The 19,013-nt window shown below is 43.2% G+C and overlaps 2 protein-coding genes across 2 annotated transcripts; one reads left to right on the plus strand and one right to left on the minus strand.

The window, feature by feature from the left end:
* The first annotated feature begins 4 nt into the window (after window positions 1-4).
* Window positions 5-1,615, plus strand: mdh2 (malate dehydrogenase 2, NAD (mitochondrial)). Its single transcript, XM_034610254.1, has 2 exons — window positions 5-1,154; window positions 1,193-1,615. Exon 1 carries the CDS (start codon window positions 139-141, stop codon window positions 1,150-1,152), a length of 1,014 nt encoding a protein of 337 aa, XP_034466145.1. The 5' UTR covers window positions 5-138; the 3' UTR covers window positions 1,153-1,154; window positions 1,193-1,615.
* Window positions 1,616-3,106: 1,491 nt separating this feature from the next.
* rspo3 (R-spondin 3) lies at window positions 3,107-17,582 on the minus strand. Its single transcript, XM_034610255.1, has 6 exons — window positions 17,472-17,582; window positions 12,629-12,823; window positions 11,868-12,011; window positions 11,534-11,680; window positions 11,201-11,386; window positions 3,107-4,136 (listed from the first exon to the last, which is right to left on the minus strand). Exons 1-6 carry the CDS (start codon window positions 17,569-17,571, stop codon window positions 3,913-3,915), a joined length of 996 nt encoding a protein of 331 aa, XP_034466146.1. The 5' UTR covers window positions 17,572-17,582; the 3' UTR covers window positions 3,107-3,912.
* Window positions 17,583-19,013: the final 1,431 nt, after the last annotated feature.

Genomic DNA, 19,013 nt, shown 5'->3' on the forward strand with positions numbered 1-19,013 from the left:
CTTTATGTTCTACGCATGACAGTTCACGCGTCTTCCTGTTCGCTCGTGGCTAGAGGACGTTGGTGTCACAGAGGTAAAGGGGCTCACAGCACAGTTTCCAGTTTTCTTCCAAGTCCGTGAAGCAGGAGCAGAAACAACATGTTCTCCCGCGCAGTGAGACCCACCGTCGGCTTGGCCCGGAGCTTGTCCACCTCGTCTCAGAACAACGCCAAGGTGGCGGTGCTAGGAGCGTCGGGCGGAATAGGCCAGCCGCTGTCCCTGCTGCTCAAGAACAGCCCCCTGGTGAGTCAGCTCTCCCTCTTTGATATCGCCCACACACCCGGGGTGGCCGCCGACCTCAGCCACATCGAGACCCGGGCCCAAGTCACCGGCCACATGGGTCCCGACCAGCTGGATGCTGCCCTGCAGGGCTGCGACGTCGTGGTGATCCCCGCCGGTGTGCCCAGGAAACCCGGCATGACCCGCGACGACCTCTTCAACACCAACGCCACCATCGTAGCCACCTTGGCCGACGCCTGCGCCCGCAACTGCCCCGAGGCCATCGTGTGCATTATCGCCAACCCCGTCAACTCCACCATCCCCATTACATCAGAGATCATGAAGAAGTATGGCGTCTACAACCCCAACAAGGTGTTTGGTGTCACCACCCTTGACATTGTCAGAGCGAACGCCTTCGTTGCAGAGCTTAAAGGCCTTGACCCGGCCCGTGTCAATGTACCAGTCATTGGAGGTCACGCAGGAGTGACCATCATCCCCCTGATCTCCCAGTGCACACCCAAAGTAGAGTTCCCCGCTGACCAGCTGTCTGCCCTGACAGCCAGGATCCAGGACGCTGGCACAGAGGTGGTGAAGGCCAAGGCTGGAGCTGGATCTGCCACCCTCTCCATGGCCTACGCAGGTGCCCGCTTCACCTTCTCCGTCCTGGATGCCATGAATGGAAAGGAAGGCGTTGTGGAGTGCGCCTATGTCAGATCCGAGGAGACTGAGTGCAAGTACTTCTCCACACCTCTCCTCCTGGGGAAGAACGGCATTGAGAAGAACCTTGGGCTGGGCAAGCTGTCCGCCTTCGAGGAGAAGCTGGTCGCCGACGCCATGGGCGAGCTGAAGGGTTCAATCAAGAAGGGCGAGGAATTTGTGGCTAACATGAAGTGAACCCCCCTGTTCACTTCATGTTGAACCCCCCTGTTCACTTCATTTAGTTAGTTAAGTTTGTTGAAAACAAACAGCAGCTGTGATCCATAATGTGTACTGTCTTAACTTAAAAAGGCATCTGGGTAAATATCAAGATCTGTCACAGTGTTTCCTCTTTGTTTGTGTTTTAGCAGTAGGATCGTCACCTTGGTCCAAATCCATTGTATTATGTCCCTTACCTTCTCAACATGACTTTGTTTTAGCAACTGAGGTTTGTGTACATACTGTACTGTCGCTTATCTATATTTTACAAATGTCAATTTCAACAAAATTCACTATTTTTTCATGTACAGTCTAAAATAGTGGGGATGTCTCTGCTGAATGAACTATAGGAGGAAATACTGTCGCCATGCCTGCTGACATGAGTAGATGTTACTGAGCAAAAATATTTACTCCAATAAAATGGTTTCGCTTTAAAGAAGAATTGATCCTTTATTTCTTTATTATTTTGTTACACAAAAATAATTCTGCTTGACTGCGTACATCTGAAACCTAATGTTTCTGACCAAACACTTTATGAAACTGAACAGGTTAATCCAGATTAAAGTTATGATCCTTCCTGCCTCGTGTTGAAACTGGTTCAAAGCACTGAAATAATTTGGGTGTTCAAATGTACAAAACTTTATTAAAGACGTTAAGCATACACTAAAATGTATTATATTTGAAAATATGTCTTGCTGGGAGGTTTGACACAGTAAAAATGAAGGGAGAGATTGTATTGTCCTTGCAAAAACGGGTGTGGATTTGGTCTGATAATAAGAACAGGTCACTTCGACTTTTTCACAACAGCATTGTTAATGATTCACAATAGTATATCAGCTGAGGAACACATTGTAGGTGTGTGAGTGTAGAAAGTGATCGGCTTTCGGTTCCTGTCATGGACAAAACTACGTCTTAACTTTTTTTTATCTTTTTAAGTTGGCAAAATATTCGTTGAGGCTTCAGTGACACAAGTAGTATTTCTACGGTATTTAACTTTCTACTCCAAATGAGGTGGTGGTCAGGGTTGCATATAGTTTGTGTGACAAAACCAGCCCAAAAACAACCGCATACCAGAACTCTATATATAGATATATCCCGTTTTACCACCATACTGCATTACTATCATTGTGTTGTATCTACAAAGACGGGACACAAAGCATAAACAAAACAGTTTACCCTAAACAGTTCCTCAACCTAGGTCCTAAAATGTCCTTATATAATTAGAAACAGTATCATGAATAAAATATGCCTCTGTAAATGTGAGGACCAATTGACAGATGCACAAACTAAACTGTTAGATTGTTTTTTCTTCCTCCACCCTGTCTGGATAACATAAATGTATACTGTTTATATATCATATGCATTTGCTTAAGTTAGCGCAATACCTTGATTAAACACCTTGTCATGTTGCTTCACTATGTTTAAATCATAAACATATAATACATACATGTGTAAATAGGCTATGTAGCTACTTTTAGCATTTTTATCCATTTGATTTCAGCTGATGCACATACTTATGTTGGTTCACAACCTTTTAATAACATCGCGGTAAGTGGTATCAGCTGAACTAAGATAAGCTGATACTTGCAGTAATATGATACCATGTCATCTAGCCAAAGAAGAAGAAAAAGGGAGGAGAAAACAAAAACAGTTTTGTTTGTGCATCAGTCAACTGGTCACCACCCTCACAGAGCTATATTTAATTTATAATAATAAACTGTGTCCAATTATACAAAGACAAACATGTCAACCAGTGGCAATACTTAAAATGTTGCCCAATTCTGTGGACCTGGCAACCCGGGGCATGGTTTCCTTTTAATCAACAACAAGTAGGCGCTGCTTGAACTCAGTTTTAACGCAAGATGGCTTCAAGCATATTCATGTGGCCTGAAGAATATGTCTGTCAGATGAGAAAATGGATAACAGACGCAGGTACAAACCCATTATAGTTTTATTTGACATACAGGTGCTTTTTGGTTCCAAGTCAAGGAGCTTTACTGAGAGCTCAGATTCCATATACACAAAAAGAAAAACCAGTGGTAGATTAGATTCATCACTTATCTGGATAAAACTAGCTTTTGTCCAAAACATACAGAACACATGTTAATGGTTTTCAGTTGTTTTTACTCATCTGTTGTTTGCAGTGATTATGAAGATATCACAAGATGGCAAGAGCAAACTGCACGTTTATTTTTTTCCATACAAATTCAATGCACCAAATAAAATAAAGAGATCTAAAGAACAGGAACAACAATAATAAACAATTGTTCTACATAATGTTGCAAAATCTACATTCAAAAACCAAGACGCGCAAAGTTGTACCAGGGCCCCATTAAATAACCATATCAACAAGCACATAGTGTAACGTCTCTGTCTCTGTCCGTCTGTCTGCCAGTCCTCCACACGATCGCAGACGCTTCTCAGTCCCAGCAGCAGTCTCAGCAGTGTCTCCTGCACTTTCCATTAGAGAGTCCCTCGCAGTGGTGGAAGTGAAGGAGCAGAGGCTACAGGGTAAAAAAAAAAAGACCTTTTTTCTAAAGTCCAGAGTGGCCCAAGCCTTGTGGCTGAATGTGCCCCAGCCCGTTTGTGCACGAACAGTATTTTCAAATCATACAGGTAGCAGCAACACCCCTGCAGAGAGGGGGCGATGTGGGCAAACGGTGGGTGAGGGAGGGGGAGTTTTTTGCCAGGATGAAGAATGGGAGGGGAACAGGAGGAAGGTGGGGAGGCATTCGAGCACTACTGTACAAGGCCTTCTTCGGGGGAGACCGGTGCTGTGTCGTGGCCTCTGCGGTGCCTGTGCTCTGTTTTGTTCCTGTTATCAGAGTCTTCACGTTCACCTGGGTGTCTCTCCCTCTCTCGCTCCCTTTCCCTCTTCCTCTCTCGTCGCCCCTCCTGGTTCTCCTTGTCTTTGCGATTGTTGCGATTTCTCCGCTCTCTACGCTCGTTCTTCTTCCGTGCTCCTGGAAGATGGGAAAATGGCATAATTAATTATCATCATCATCATCACCATCATCACCATCATCATCACCATCACCATCATCATCATCATCATCATCATCATCATATCTTCATTTGTGTAGCACTGCTCACATTACACACACAAATAAATAACATGAAAACAAATAAGAAAGTAAAAAGAAATGTAAGAAGAACCTGTGACAGAAATTTAAGCATGACCCCCGCTCCCCCATTACACAATAATAAGAAAACAGAAAACAGAATGCAGTTTATAGCTTTGATTCAGAGGAAACTATAATTAAGTTATGCATTTTTTTTAAACATAGCACAAGATAGAGAATAACCCTTGTCTGTTCTAAGGTCTTCAACACAAATTAAGTTACCAACTACCAGTAGTAAAGTAGGGAGGCAGATTAAGCTCTTAATCACTCTCCACTCTTATCATTTGATATGAGAGCTGTGAAAAGGAGGTTGTATACATTTATTTAAAAAATCCATCTGGCCTAACTTTTAGTTTTTCACTGTCTCAATACTGAAGTGTAACATTGATTAATGCAATGCTCTGGGTTCACCACTAGATGTCAGTCTTTCGTCGCATACAATTGCCACATTGTCAGACTATCAGCTGTTGCAGTCCTCTCCCTGTGATGAGCAGACCTTTGTCCAAAATAGCAAACCTTTAAATAAACCCCCTGCTTTATCTGTTCTTGCTACACCATCTCATAAACAAAACCAAGAGTTTTGGAATGCTGAAGTTTTATCTCCACCCGAGCTACAGCTATTAACGATAATAACGAGAGACCGACCCCCCCCTCTCCCCCAGGGAGGCTGGAGACAGGTCCTGCAAGTGAAAGCAGAGGAGGCCCTTTCCTGTTGTTGTACTGCTGCTGTTCATGTGTGAGTGGAGCACGGGCTGCTCGGCTGCTTGGCTGGCCAGTCGGGGGATTGTGAAACTGCTGAAGTAGGCAGTAGGCACAGACACAGGGAGAGAGAGAACGAGATCTCTCTCTCTCTCTCTCTCTCTCTCTCTCTCTCTCTCTCTCTCTCTCTCTCCTGTCGGCTTCATGTTTGGCCCCTATAATCTCATCATCTCCCTCTGTGTTCATTAATCAAGTCCATGCTGATTGGACTAGGGACCAAGTGTGATCCACACATTCTGAGCTAGCGATACTATGCTCTAACTACCCAAGTTTTCATCATCTTTAGGAATAATGAAAGGTAGAGTGGACGGGAGGTGGATATAAATGTGCATGTTAACATGTGCACGAACACAGTGTTCACGTGATAATTGTAAAAAAAAAAAAAATGAACTGAACCGATAGTGAAGGCAGCATGGGCTCATGGATGGATGAATGGATTGAAGGAGTAATCTGGTGCACTGACTCATTCAGGGTCTGCCCCGCGTCCTCTATAAACACAGGAAGTCCACTTCGCTCTCATTGTTTTCACTATCCTGACACCATAACTATTTACAAGTTCAGTGGATTAGTCATACTGTAGCCCCCGTGCTTTTGTCGAGCCAGAGGAGAAACCTAATCCATGCCAGTGTTGAGATGATTAGCAGAGTGTTTATCTAACCAACCTGCAATTGGTTTGTTGGAACAGTTTCTGATGGGCATCTTTTTAAACTGTGCGTTGAATAATGTCATCAAGACTTTGAGACCATGAAGTGACGGAGTAGTTGGCTTTGGGAGCAGAACTTGAAAATCCTCACTTACATTGAGAACTGGAGCTTATATTCATGGTGTGAAGGCTTCGTTTGTAGGTAAAAGTTCGAGAAAGGTTTTCTCTTTTTTCCTAATGAAAAAAATGGAACTCTAAACAACAGTGAGGAAATCATCACTTATTCCTTTTTTGGCAGAGACCAGGATGCAAAAGCTGAATCCATTTTTCTTACAAAGTTCCAGCTGGTAATTCTGTTGTGAGTGTTTCGGGGAATCTGTCTGTCTAGAACTTAATGTGTCATTTACACATATGTAATGTACTGGAATAATTGAGTAAATACTCATTTCAGGACCCTACATTTGTCTAGTTTGCACCATAGACTGTATATAGAGATGGATGAGATGACGGCTCCCTATAAGTATAGCCAAAGTCTCTTAATCGCCACCTGGTGGCTGGTTGAAGTATAGGTCATAAACGCCACCTCCTCCATGCTAGTAGATGGGACATGAACCAAACCAAAAAATTCAAAGTTGTTAAATAAGTTTCTCTCAAAGATGATTTTAGGTTTTTAGATTTTATTTGATGATGATGATGATTCACCAGGTAAAAAGTGATTGGTCGAACAACTGTATCGACGAAACCTCGCTTCTACAGCTCCATACCCTGATCACTACTTTGCAGACTATGGCTCCAAATGTACAACATGGCTGCAATCGTATCCAGGATAACCAGGATAAAGCCTGGAGGCCCTTAGCTTAGCATGATGACTTGAAACACTGGGAAACAGCTAGCGTGGCTCTACTACTATCAACACAGAGTTAGGGGTTGTTTTTTCAAATTTGCAGTCAAGCAATAGCTCATAAAAAATGTGACACAATAATGATGATATAATGTAAGAGAGCAGTTATAAATCTCTAAGGTCCCTTTTTAACCTGTCACTCTGATTATATGATGTACATCCATCTTTTTCCATTGCATGCATGTATTACATGCTCCATTTGAGATATTGTTATTTTTACAAAGATGCTGTGAAAGATTTATTATGAACACTACAGTACAAATAAATGACGTTTGTGTCAAATTACAATTTGTTTGAATCAAATCGAAGCATCAACTGTAACTTTTCTCAAGTTATGCAAACTCTTTGTGCCACATTCAGTGCGCCGGTTAGTATTTATCCTCAGTACAAGTTAAAAGCATTTCCTATAATCTGTAGTAATGAGCAGGAATGTATGCAGAAATCGGTTATCCTTTTCATCTTGTGTTATTCCCCATAAACCCTGCCTGCAAACTGTAAACACAGCCACTATAGTGGACTCCCGCTGCATTGTCGCCTGCTGTAATAATGTAACTTCTAGAAATGTGTAACAGCACATTCACAAAGGGCAGGACTCAGGAAACTGTACAGAACACACACACACACACACACACACACACACACACACACACACACACACACACACACACACACACACACACACACACACACACACACACAGAGGGGCTTTACTGACTGGGACACTAACATGCAGTCAGTGAAAGAGACGGCGAGACAAAGAGACTAGCAGAACACGGTAAGAGGAGGAAACAGAGAGGGATCAAATTAGGGAGCAAAGGGGCACTGAGGGTAAGTGGAGGTGTGTGTGTGTGTGTGTGTGTGTGTGTGTGTGTGTGTGTGTGTGTGTGTGTGTGTGTGTGTGTGTGTGTGTGTGTGTGTGTGTGTGTGTGTGTGTGTGTATGTGTGGTTAGTGCGGTTAGTGCCTCACTGGATGTTTTATAGTGGTACATCCTCCATGGCAGGCGTTCTGTCGTCCGGGGAGCTTTTGGCGGGAGCCAGGCCGGGATTAAAGGCTATGGGCTGTCCCACAAGTGGAATGCCTGCTGCATGGCCGCCAGGATGTCAAGAGTGGGGTTGTGTATGTAACAATCCCCCATCAATCACTGGTTGGTGCTATAGCTTGCTAACTGTAGGCTGCATTTCTCTATGTGCAATCAACTATGCAAGTGTCTGTATGTGTGTGTGTGTGTATGTGTGTGTGGAGGAGTTAGAGGGGGCTAAGGTTTGCAGAGGGCACATGCAGAGATAGAGAGGTGAACAGCAGGTCGATCAAAGGACAAATTAGCCAGCGTTAACATGAGAGTGATGGAGGTGGATGAGGATGTGTGTGTAAACACTCACTATCTCTGGCCATTGATAACACAGGAACAGAGCCAAGTTTTTTTTCGGACTCTAAGCCTTAATATGTGAGCATGTTTCCAACAGTTTTACTACTTTTCTGACATGATACCTGTAATTCAAAACTAGGCCTGGGCGATATGTCCAAAAATGTTGTCAATATAAAATTATTCACATCAGTCGTTACTGATAAATGGAAAATTATCATTTCTTTTAATTTTAAAGACAGATTTCTTGCTTCAGAGTGAGGGTTGTGATTTTAGTGCTCATAAAGAAGAGCTTAAAACAGCAAAACATTTTAGAAATCTGAGGTAGAACATTAAAACCAATTAGGTGTTACACCTTCAAGTTGTGATTTTGCAATTGTTCTATAGAACCGGAGCCTGTAAGAAGGCTTGAGTCTCCTCTTAAAGGTAGGGTTGGTCATTTGTTTGTGAGACACTTTTTTAAATATTAATTGGTGAAATCCCCTTCAATAAAGTTGACTGAAAAAAAAAAAGATAAAAAGCCAGCCAGTCAGACATTTTGGTGCAATGCCTCATTTACATTCCTGCGTAGAATGAGATGAGTTATTAAGATATGTTAACAAGTGAGGTTTAAAGGAGCTGGTGAGTATCTTAACTTGCTGACATGTTAGTGTTAATGCTAAGCTAAGATAATCATCCAACTCTAGCATTAGGTTTAGTGTTCAGACATGACAGTGGAACCAGTCCAACATATTAGTTCTTCTTTAAGGAGAAGGGGCTCTGGATTAGGACAGTCAAGCTGGAGCACACAGAACATCATATGGAGGTACTTAATGAGAAAAAAAAAACATATATAGCTGTCTGAAATTGATTTTTGATTTTTTTATGCATGCACATAAAATGTATTACTAACATATGGGATGCACTTCATGATTTGTACTTGAAAGTTGCCTTTAAACCTCTTCACACTAAACCTTTTTTCTAGACCCGAGACTTTATGGTTTAATTCTTTTAATTCTAAATTTTAATGTGTGGAAGAGGGACCCCAAAAAAAACTTCTCCATGTATATTCAAAGGTAGAAAAAGGCGTGTTTAAGATGGAGGCAGAAGGAGGAAGAGGAAAAAGCGCAAAGGATCTTCCAGAATTTTGGAGGTAGTTTGGGTTAAGGATGAGGGAATTTAAAACTATTCCGAGCTGAGAAAAGATCCATGTATATCTGAATGAGCGGAGCAGAGACAGGAGACGAATGAGCAGAGACTCTGTAGCGCTCGTGCGGAGGAGTGAAGCGATGTAGCAAGGAGAAGGATGGGGAGAGGGAGAGGCTGCACAGAGGGGGAGAAGAAGCCAGAGGGAGAAAGTGCAAAGGAGGAGGGAAAAGAAGAGGAGCAGGAGGATGTATCAGTGTCTGAAGGCTGCTGGAGGATTACCGGGGGCTCTCTGAGGTCGGACCACTGACCTCGTAGCGTGTGCGTAACGTAAACAGCAAGGAGAGGACGCACCGAGGCAGATAATTAGCTCTCATTCACCACGGATGCTGTGGGGGGCAACTTGGTTATCACATGTGGGAGGGGGGCAAAGTCAAAAGGCGAGGTCTGTAGAGTATAAGACTGCACCCAACCTTTCTTTCTTTCTCTCTTTATCTCTCTCTTTCTTTCTTTCTTTCTTTCTTTTTCATTATTTTTTTCTTCATCTCTTTTTCTTTCTCTCTTTCTTTCCATATCTGTGTTACCCCCCTCTCTTCACCACATTCTGGCTAGATCAACAGAGCCGTCGACTCCGCGCTAAAGTCTCACCCTCGGCCCAACTGACTGACTGGGAGCGCCAACAGGGAGCTTATATGGGGTCTGTGTTTTCTTTGGTGTGGTAGGAAGTGTGTGTGTGTGTGTGTGTGTGTGTGTGTGTGTGTGTGTGTGTGTGTGTGTTTGTGTGTGTGTGTGTGTGCGTATAAGGAATGGATCAGTAAAAGATACAGATAGAAAGTGAGAGAGAAGGGGATAGCCAGCTTACCAGAGGGCACATTTCACAGTCTGCCTTACAAATCAGGTCAACCCAGTTGACTCGTTTCACAAATTACCACCAACACCAACAGTTGTGTAGTTATTTTAGTGAAACAAAGAGTGTGTGTGTGTGTGTCCGCACGTGCATGTGCTTAATTTTGTGTTTGCAAGTGAGTGTGCAAGTGTGAAATTGTGCATTTGTCTGACTTGTTTGAAATGGAGAGAGTGTATCTGTATGTGGATTTGTTGCATGTGTTGGTTTGCATGTGTGTGTGTGTGCGTTAGTGTGCAAGTTAGTGTGCAAGTTAGTGTGTGTGTTGGCAGCTGTGGGGATAAACCAATACTGATCCCCTGGTCGCCGCGTGCCTCCCAGGGGGAGGATGTTGATGTTGAGCTGGCTGTTTCTGCTGCATCACACACATACACACACACACACACACACACACACACACACACATACAAGGAAACACACACACACACACACACACACACACACACACACACACACACACACACACACACACACACACACACACACACACACACAGTGTTTGTTCTGTAAGTGTGAGGCCCCAGGGGGCTGGATCTCAGCCTCCTACCCTGTCTGCGATCTGTCATTTAACACTACAGAACCCAGGCTAAAAACAACCAGCCGTACCCGCCAACCATCTCAGTAACCACACACATGCACTGCACACATAACACAAAGTGATCATAAAGGCTCCGCAGCACTGGCTTTTATAAAGAGACGTCTGAAAGCAGTTTTCACTCTGTTCATTAGAAATGATCACGCTATTCCCTGTTTACTAGGAGCAGAGAAAGCAGTTTTATTGTTTAAAAATCCGAAGAGGTCTCATGGGAAAACACACAACAGACCCGTTGCAACATCCCACATGTGTGTTCCCCCCACTGTCCTCACTCTGACCACAATGACAATCCTCTGAGTAAACAGTCATAGTCCTGAGCGGAAGAACGAGCAGCTCTGATTGTACAAGCTGAAGCGGCAAGGTCTGGAATTCATAGAGAGTAGATTGTGCCATGTGTCACAAATACAAAGTTGGCAGTGAGCATGATGGGTCAGCAGCAACTAGTGTAAGCAACAGAGAGTGTATAGTATGCTCCCATTTAGAAAATTCTGTTGTGTTTTTTTGACATTTTAGCTTTTGATGTAGGATCAGAATGATTTTGACTCAGGGTCTGACACATACTGAAGCATGGAAATAGTACAACTCTGCCACAGTGGCGCTAATGTTTTATTTACCTGGACACTTCCTCTTCTTGACCAGACACTCTTTGATTTCCGAGATCTCGGGGCAGGGTCTACCCAAGGGTGATGGGTAATGGAGGACCTGCCGTGTGCGGGTCTCCTCGCCCCGCTTGAAGCCACAGGTTCTGCCGGACTTAGAGCAGGGGCTCCACTCGCTCCACTCGCCCACTTCGCAGTGCACTGCCCGGGAGAAAGTAGAGAAAGAGAAGTGAGGGTGGGCAGTTTGAAATTAGGTAGCTCTTTTTTGCCACCTGCAGATACACAAACCTGCCACAGGCTCCCACCAACAGGATAGGCATCTTTAATGGCTACATATTCTTGACTGACCTTGTGGCTTGCACTCCATGAGCTTGTCATTGGTCTCGTAGTCCTCTGGACAGACATGGTGGCACCTCCCACTGAGCTGGTACAGGCCTGGCCGGCACTGTGTACATGTCTCGCTGTTCACACATGACTCACACTCAGCAGGGCACACTGCAAAAACAAAAGCACAGTTATGTATCCATGAATATAGCGGTCAAATTCAACACAACAACATTTTTTCGTGCACCAAAAAAGCTTCAATCCAAGGGGTAGAAATATTTTGTAAATTGTATCCATGGCCATTATGAAGAGCTGAAAGGCAAACCCCATGTTTTAAATGTGAACTCGGGGCACTCACTGGGAACACACTCCCTCTGCGTGTCACTGCGGACCAGCCCCTCGGGGCAGTTCTCCTGGCACTTGCCCAGGTGAAGGTAGAATCCTGCTCGGCAGCGTGTGCAGAAGTTCTTGTTGAAGCAGGAGTCGCACTCCAACCTGCACTCTGACAGAGAAACACAGAGCCACCACCAGGGTTTATTTTAACCCAACAAGTTACCGTGCGTGTGTCCTGCATGCTAATTATACAGGGTGTCCATGTATGTGTGTGTGCGCGCGTGTGTGAGAATGTCTGACTGGGAATACAGTCAGGAATATCGGTCACTGCAGGAAGAGTCTTGCGGGGAGGCTGGTGATTATTCGTTTTTATGTAAAGCAACTCTTGATTTGATTTAATGTCACTGAAAAGAATCACACCGAACAAGCTAACTACTCTCAGGTTTTCCAGTTATTCGAGGACATACATGTGTATACATAATGCCATATTTCACAAGCAGGGTTTAAACTGTTGCTTGAAAAGAAGTGTACATATAATTTGTCAGTGTCCAGAGGCCAAGCTCATGCTCGTCTTGTGTTTCTAAAACACGGCGTTAAGAGGCCACGTTTACCTCAAGACAGCTTTGAGATACTTTTCTGTGTGTGCTTGTTATGAGAGAGGATTACACTGAATTTATTGCTCATCCATTCAGAGGACAAGTGATTACACATTAGTCTGGCAGCTAATGTCAGCCCTACACACTCCTGCTCATTTAAAACATAGGTTTACATGCAACTCGAGCTTACTTGTGCAGGTGTTTCTCTCTGGGGAGCGTGTGCCGTAAAAGCCCGGAGGACAGGAAGTCATGCACACCCCGATCTGCTTCATCCCAATCCTCTCCAAGTGCATGAAGAAGCGCGGCCTGCAGGACAGGCAGCCATTGTAGTCAGAGCAGGTCAGACACCCACCCTGCTGGCACCCTGAGCTCACACCAGAGATCTCTGTGGACAGGAGCATGAATTAATGAATACATGAAAACTCAAATGTTAAGGCAAAGATGACTTTTTGAGGTATTTTAACTATGAAAGTAGAAATAGTTTAACTGCATGGCTTGTTTAGATAATACATACTATTGGAGCGAGCACACTATTTGCCAACCCACAATGCCCCAGTTCAATGCCAACCACTTTGGAAGTGCTTGTAGTTTATGCTTGTAATACCAGCCTCCCACTTATTAAAAGCTCATAGCAGGAATTTATCTTTCTGTTTGTGCCAAGGCTGAACTCAGTAAACTCCTGGAAGCTTTTCTATCAAACATAAATCATTTAGCACTTAAAGATTTAAGAAAGGAAATATGTATTCAGTGTCATCTTAGTCAGCCAAGGAAAAACAAATGTAGACCCAAGAGACCAATTTACATCCTACACAATAAGTTAAATTCATATTGGGTTGAACCAAGTTACTCTAGCTTTGCATCTAATTCACACCAGCCTTGTAATGAGCCTCTAAAACTAATATGTATGTACTCGTAACTATGCCCTTTCAAAATAAAGTTCCGAAAACCAACCACCAACCAAATCCTGACTTCAAATCTTTGGTCAACACTGGATTCTTTCATATACATAAAATATAATATCATAGTTTTGTTAATGGCTTAAAGATTTTTTTGTTTTGTTGCTATGATGCCTTACATAACACAACTTCAGGCTGAAAAACAGGCATATTTAGGGAACTGATATCTATGAGGGTGTGAAATTTGACTTTGCTGCAGTTTGATTGCAATCAGGCTCCGTAAATAAATCACTAACAAGAAGATTGCTCACTTTAAAAAAAAGTTTTATTTCATACTTCAGTCAACTATTTGTCTTGTCATATTTTCCAGTCATGAGGGCAAAGGATAAAAAGGGAAGGTGCCTGTACCATAACGGGTTATTCATTTACATTTATTAGTAATTTATTACAGTATTGGACTGATCACTTGCTATCTCAGCACAGTGACTGATAGCTCAGTGCTAATGACAGTCGTTTATACCATGTTTACAACTCTGTTTATGTACATAAGTACTTGAGTGTTTAGATTATGATGATACATGTCACAGTTGGTTCCTCATCCTCCACTCTTCAGTACTTTGTGAGATGATTCAGCTGACTGTGTCTCTGCAGGATGAAGACCCTGGTTGTTACAGCTGTCACTTATTTTCAATGTAAATGTATGTCAACATGATAATGTGGGTTTAGGCTCATGTTCCGAAGGTTATAAAGCTCAGGACTGAACGATTTTAAGACCCAACTTCATTAAAGAGGAAGAAATAAATTCAGTATAATCTCACGCAATCACTCTCATGGAAAAGCTCGTATATCATGTAGTTTTAGTATCTGATTGCACTGGTGGACAAAACATTAACAAAGAGGGTTGGATGTGTATATGTACTGAAAACCGCCGGAGACACATGACAGTTCCCATACTCTGTTGTTCAGAGAGGACGTTTTTAGCTCTTGGTCCTGATGTTACGTTTACTCTTTCACTGTCTTTATCAGGGAATGTGTTTAATTTACTCCTCTGATAGAACTGCCACGCAGTAGTTAAATCCAGGCAGTGGCTATTGACATTGAGACACTGTTTGTAAGTTTCAGTAGCTGCATATGGTCGACAAATCAGGAGCCACCCCCGTAAGTGCCTGAGGAATTGGTTTTCCTCACCACCCTTGGCATTTTATGCCAGCGGGTTTGGCCGGCCCCTTTTTTCTTTTTCTCCAAGTTCGGAGTTTAGCTGCCAGTTTACCATAGATCATGGGTACTTTGTTTAAAATATCTCGACAATCTTTACAACTGCTGTCCATTTGCCCACATGTGTTTCTGCCAAGCTGCCCTGATTCACATAAGTCTTGCGGCGCAGGAATTTGGCCTTGCCCTCGCACTTGCACCGACAAAACCTCAGTTGGACAGTGGTGTCTTGCATAACATACCAACAAAGTCACATAAGAATAAACACAATCACATGCCAGCACTTAAACACACACACACACACACACACACACACACACACAGACGGATAAAATAGAATCAGGCAACTAAACGTAAGGTAAAAAAAAAGGCCTAAAGTGTTAAATGCCTGCCTCATTAGGGTTCCATCATGTGACGTGTTTGATTTCCCTGCCTTTACAATAGACATCTTCTATATTTAATCAAGAGTTAAATCCATCCATCTTCATTATAGAGTGTGTACATCATTGCCATTGTTAGCATCCAGTTTTTGGATGTATCATAACAGACAGGAAGCTCAGAGCTCGGGTTCTGTCTCCGCATGGTAATTTTGGCCTGTTAACCGAATGGTCATTGACTCCCGCCCCCCCCTCGTTCCCTCTGAAGTCTGTACTCATTTACCCCTTCACCAACTAATCCCTCCATCCTCCCTGACATCTCGGGAAGTGTTAGATATCTAACCCTAACCCTAACCTTCGGAGGGAGTTTGGATTTTTTAGAAGCACTTGTCAATTAATGGGCACTGAGTCGGTCGACATGGCAGATCACTCCTCCTCCCAGTAGGATGGGAACCAAACCTTCAACTTCCTTAAACGGCAATGAATTAAGCTTTAGTGCCGCCATTTCATCTGTGGAGCTGAATCAAACCGTGACTCAGTGTGTGGATATATATATACGCTTTCGTGAGAATATTATCTTATCGAGTCCTGAAAACATTCTTTTGATTATTCTGCACAGGAGCAAATTCATTCTAAGTTAAAGGAGATTGGAAATTTCGCAAAAAGCACAATCTGTTTTTAGTCTTGTTGCATAAATTAGTAAAACAAGTTCTCTGAGAAGACCCTTGTTTCCCCCCTCACATTATGTTGAGAGGCTCTTTAATATTAGGGGAAGTGACAATCTGTGTGCCTCGATGCAGCGTAGAGTATAAAACAGATTCTACAACATCTATATATCACACTAGTGCAGCGCAAACACATTTAAGTCATAATAATCCACATATTATAGATACATTTCCTTCTGTTTTATTAGCAGGATTCTTGTCTGATGTGTTTATGTGTCCGTTTGCTGCAGTATAATTATGTTCCACCATCCTTAAACAGCAAAACCCAGATCCACTGAGCAGTAATGCCAAGAGCAAAGGTAACCCCAGACCCCTTTAAAAGTGCACAATAAACACACTGTTAACCCCAGATGCTGCAGCTCTCAGTTTTTTTTTAAAAGTCCACTTTGGTGGTCATGAGGGAAAGAATGACGGCAAAACGGCCTAACTTCAGAGCCCCGAGCGATCAGACGTCAAGAGGCAGAAGCGTAAAGAGAGGTTTCAGCCCCATGTGGCAGGGATAAAAGCATCACTCTGAAGGTCTATCATTGTAGATCACTGACAGCTTTCAGCCACGCAGGCAGCAAGTGATACATGGAGTATTCCAGCTATCACTGCTCGTCTCTAATAGACTCAGTCCCGGGGCACATCTGGAGGCCCCCGGTGATAAAGTGTGCGTGGGAAGAGTAGAGAAATACACATTATTGATACTTGTTTTATAGTGTCGTGGGAAAAAAAGAAGAGCTGGACATAGATCAAGACCTGAGACATAATGTTGGAGCAGAGGGAGATAGATAAAATACACGCACATTGTTTTTCAGTGTGGAGCAGCTCTGGCGTTGGGATTGAGCCTAAACTGTCAAATCCACGTTCACCCAGATTGTAAAGAGTTATGAAGATGGGGCATGATTTCAAATTACAAAGAATAAACTTTGCCCACCTTTAAATTCCAAAATGTTGCAGTGTTAAGATATAAAGTGAGCCTTGGAAGCCGCAGCACCAAATATGGGAACCGAGGCTGTAAAATCCGAGCAGTGATCGAGCCAGATCTCCCCCGGGCACCACATGTGTGCGTGCCTGAAGTCTGCTGCTCTGACCGCTAGAGAGCGACGGGAACCAGGAGACTGAAGCGCAGGGAGCAGGGGCCGCATGTGGCGGAGGCTTCAGGTGACAGGCTCAACAACCAACTCATCCAATTAAGCTTAACAGGAAAACATAGTTGGACTAACAGAGGAGGAATGATGGCGATATTACTGAAGGTGCGGCGGGTGTGCCAAAGTTATGAGGCCGGTGCGCGCTGGAACTGGCCAAGAATTACTTCACACCTTGTAACAAAAAAACTCAAAAAGTGAGTGAGACTGAATAAAACCCGTGATGCTTATATAGTAAAGGCTATGTACAAAAGACTTTTACTTTATTTAGATGTAGAGATCAAGTAGAAAAGTAGGGTCGAGAGAGTGGAAGTTGGTGTTAATGTCTCTCAGTGAATCACTATATGGTGACTCGTATAACCTGCTGCGTTAGTTTAGTTTTATATATATTTTTTAAAAATATTTCCATGTAATACTTACAGAAAAAAATGTAACACCAGCTGCAATTTCTTTAGTTTTATGGAACATTGATGAGCGGTGTCCCCAGTCGCGCCTGTGCAATTATTTGGAGACTCCGCCAAAGGATGCGCCTCTCGTTATAATTTAGAAGTTTAGAACACACTGAATATTAGATAATTAGTTTTGTCCAAATTATAACCGATAAGAATACAATGAATGAAAACGTTTAAAGAAGGGAAAGTGAAGATAAAGACAGCAAACACCTGCAGCCTGACTTTATCCCATAGTACTCACGCTTGTGTTGCCGGTGCCTGGAGCTGCTGTGCTGCTGACAACCAGTGTAATCCATGCAGTGCAAGATGATCAAAACAAAGGAGATCAGTTGTAATTGCATAGTAGCCCAGAGGTGAGACTCGTAAAGCCAATGTCAATGTTCACCAAAACACTTTATTGGATAAGATTCCCGAGGCAGGCTTGATATTTCCTAGACAGAGCACGACCCCCAGCTATGTGGTGACATGTGATGGTATATAGTGGCCCAATGATGCCTGGGCCGCTGACTCTGGATCATCTTGGAGGGAGTCTTCATATGTGCCAAGAGAGCCAGACCGAGTCAGAGATCCGTTATCCGTGCTGTGATAAAGAGCATCCCCTCCAGAAAACAGCATGCGCATCAGAAAGCTCGATTCTCACCCGTTGCGCGCAGGAGAAGATCACAAAAAAACATCAGAAAATTGTCAGAAGAAAATTGAAAAATAATTAATGATTACAACTGACTGGACTCTCAACAAGTTTGAGATATACATCCATTTGTAGAACTCCGAATTGATCCTCCTCTCTCCGTGGCTCTCTGTGGATGCGCCGTGCGCCGGGACGGTGCGTGGACACCTTAATGCGCAAGGCGCGCTGAGGCAATCTGCTTCATCTCAGCATCAGCCGGAGCAAAATTGAAGAATAAGAAGAGGAAAAGCCACCACGGAACCAACACAGAAAAGAAAAATCAATTTCTTATTTAAGTGTTTCGTAGTTCTTTGAGCTGTCAGTCACACACCTCCTGTCTGGCTCGCAGGCAAACTAGACCTCCGCAGTTTGAGCGCCGCTGATGACTTCACCCCTCTGCGCTCTCTCTCTCTCTCTCTCTCTCTCTCTCTCTCTCTCGCTCTCTCTCTCTTCTATGAGCTCTAAAGTTTATTTTGAGGGCAAGCCCCCCTCGTCAGAGAGAGAGAGAGAGAGATTTCAGTGGGGCTTTCATTGTGTGTTGTATTCTTTCTTCTCTGATTCCGGATTCGGGCTTCCATGTAACTTTACATGCGCATCATAAATCGGATTAGAATGTAGGAACTACTGATATGATTCCCCCGATGTTGACATTACTGGTAGAATAGATAAAAGTTGTTTTTTCCACATATAAGCCCCATGATAACCAAAGTGTCCCATTAGATGGTTTCTCCTCTGACTCATTTCTTTCAATGGTTGAGTGAGACCTGCACATTCAGCCTTTTTTTTTCATCCATACAGAAATTCACACACACCTATATTTAATACATTGTGAGTCTATTGTACTATGAGTTTTCTCTCCAAATGTATATCAAGAAAACGTTTTTCTTTTCAGTCAAGCTAGTTGCCTGCATATATATTTTTCATTATTACATCTGAGCTTGATCTGCAAAAATACACCTAAAGCTTTACAGACGTTCAGTAATCGTGTCATGTGATATTTTATAAGGTAGATGAGGTAAGAGGTGAAGGGGTGTCTGATCATTCAATCATCATCATTCATAATGCAAAGATTTTGATTCTGCAAAAACGTATTCCCTACTGAAGGGGATGATTTGG

The sequence above is a fragment of the Hippoglossus hippoglossus genome, chromosome 16 (genome assembly GCF_009819705.1).
Source record: "Hippoglossus hippoglossus isolate fHipHip1 chromosome 16, fHipHip1.pri, whole genome shotgun sequence".
Classification (NCBI taxonomy): domain Eukaryota; kingdom Metazoa; phylum Chordata; class Actinopteri; order Pleuronectiformes; family Pleuronectidae; genus Hippoglossus; species Hippoglossus hippoglossus.

Bases quoted from the DNA above. Each gene is read 5' to 3' on its own strand.
- mdh2 (XM_034610254.1), top strand. From the start codon at position 139: ATGTTCTCCCGCGCAGTGAGACCCACCGTCGGCTTGGCCCGGAGCTTG.
- rspo3 (XM_034610255.1), bottom strand. From the start codon at position 17,571: ATGCAATTACAACTGATCTCCTTTGTTTTGATCATCTTGCACTGCATG. The intron at 11,387-11,533 runs GTCAGTCAAGAA...TCTCCCGGGCAG, and splicing joins CATGGAGTGCAAGCCACAAG to TGCACTGCGAAGTGGGCGAG. The intron at 4,137-11,200 runs GTAAATAAAACA...CCCATCTTCCAG, and splicing joins CAAGAAGAGGAAGTGTCCAG to GAGCACGGAAGAAGAACGAG.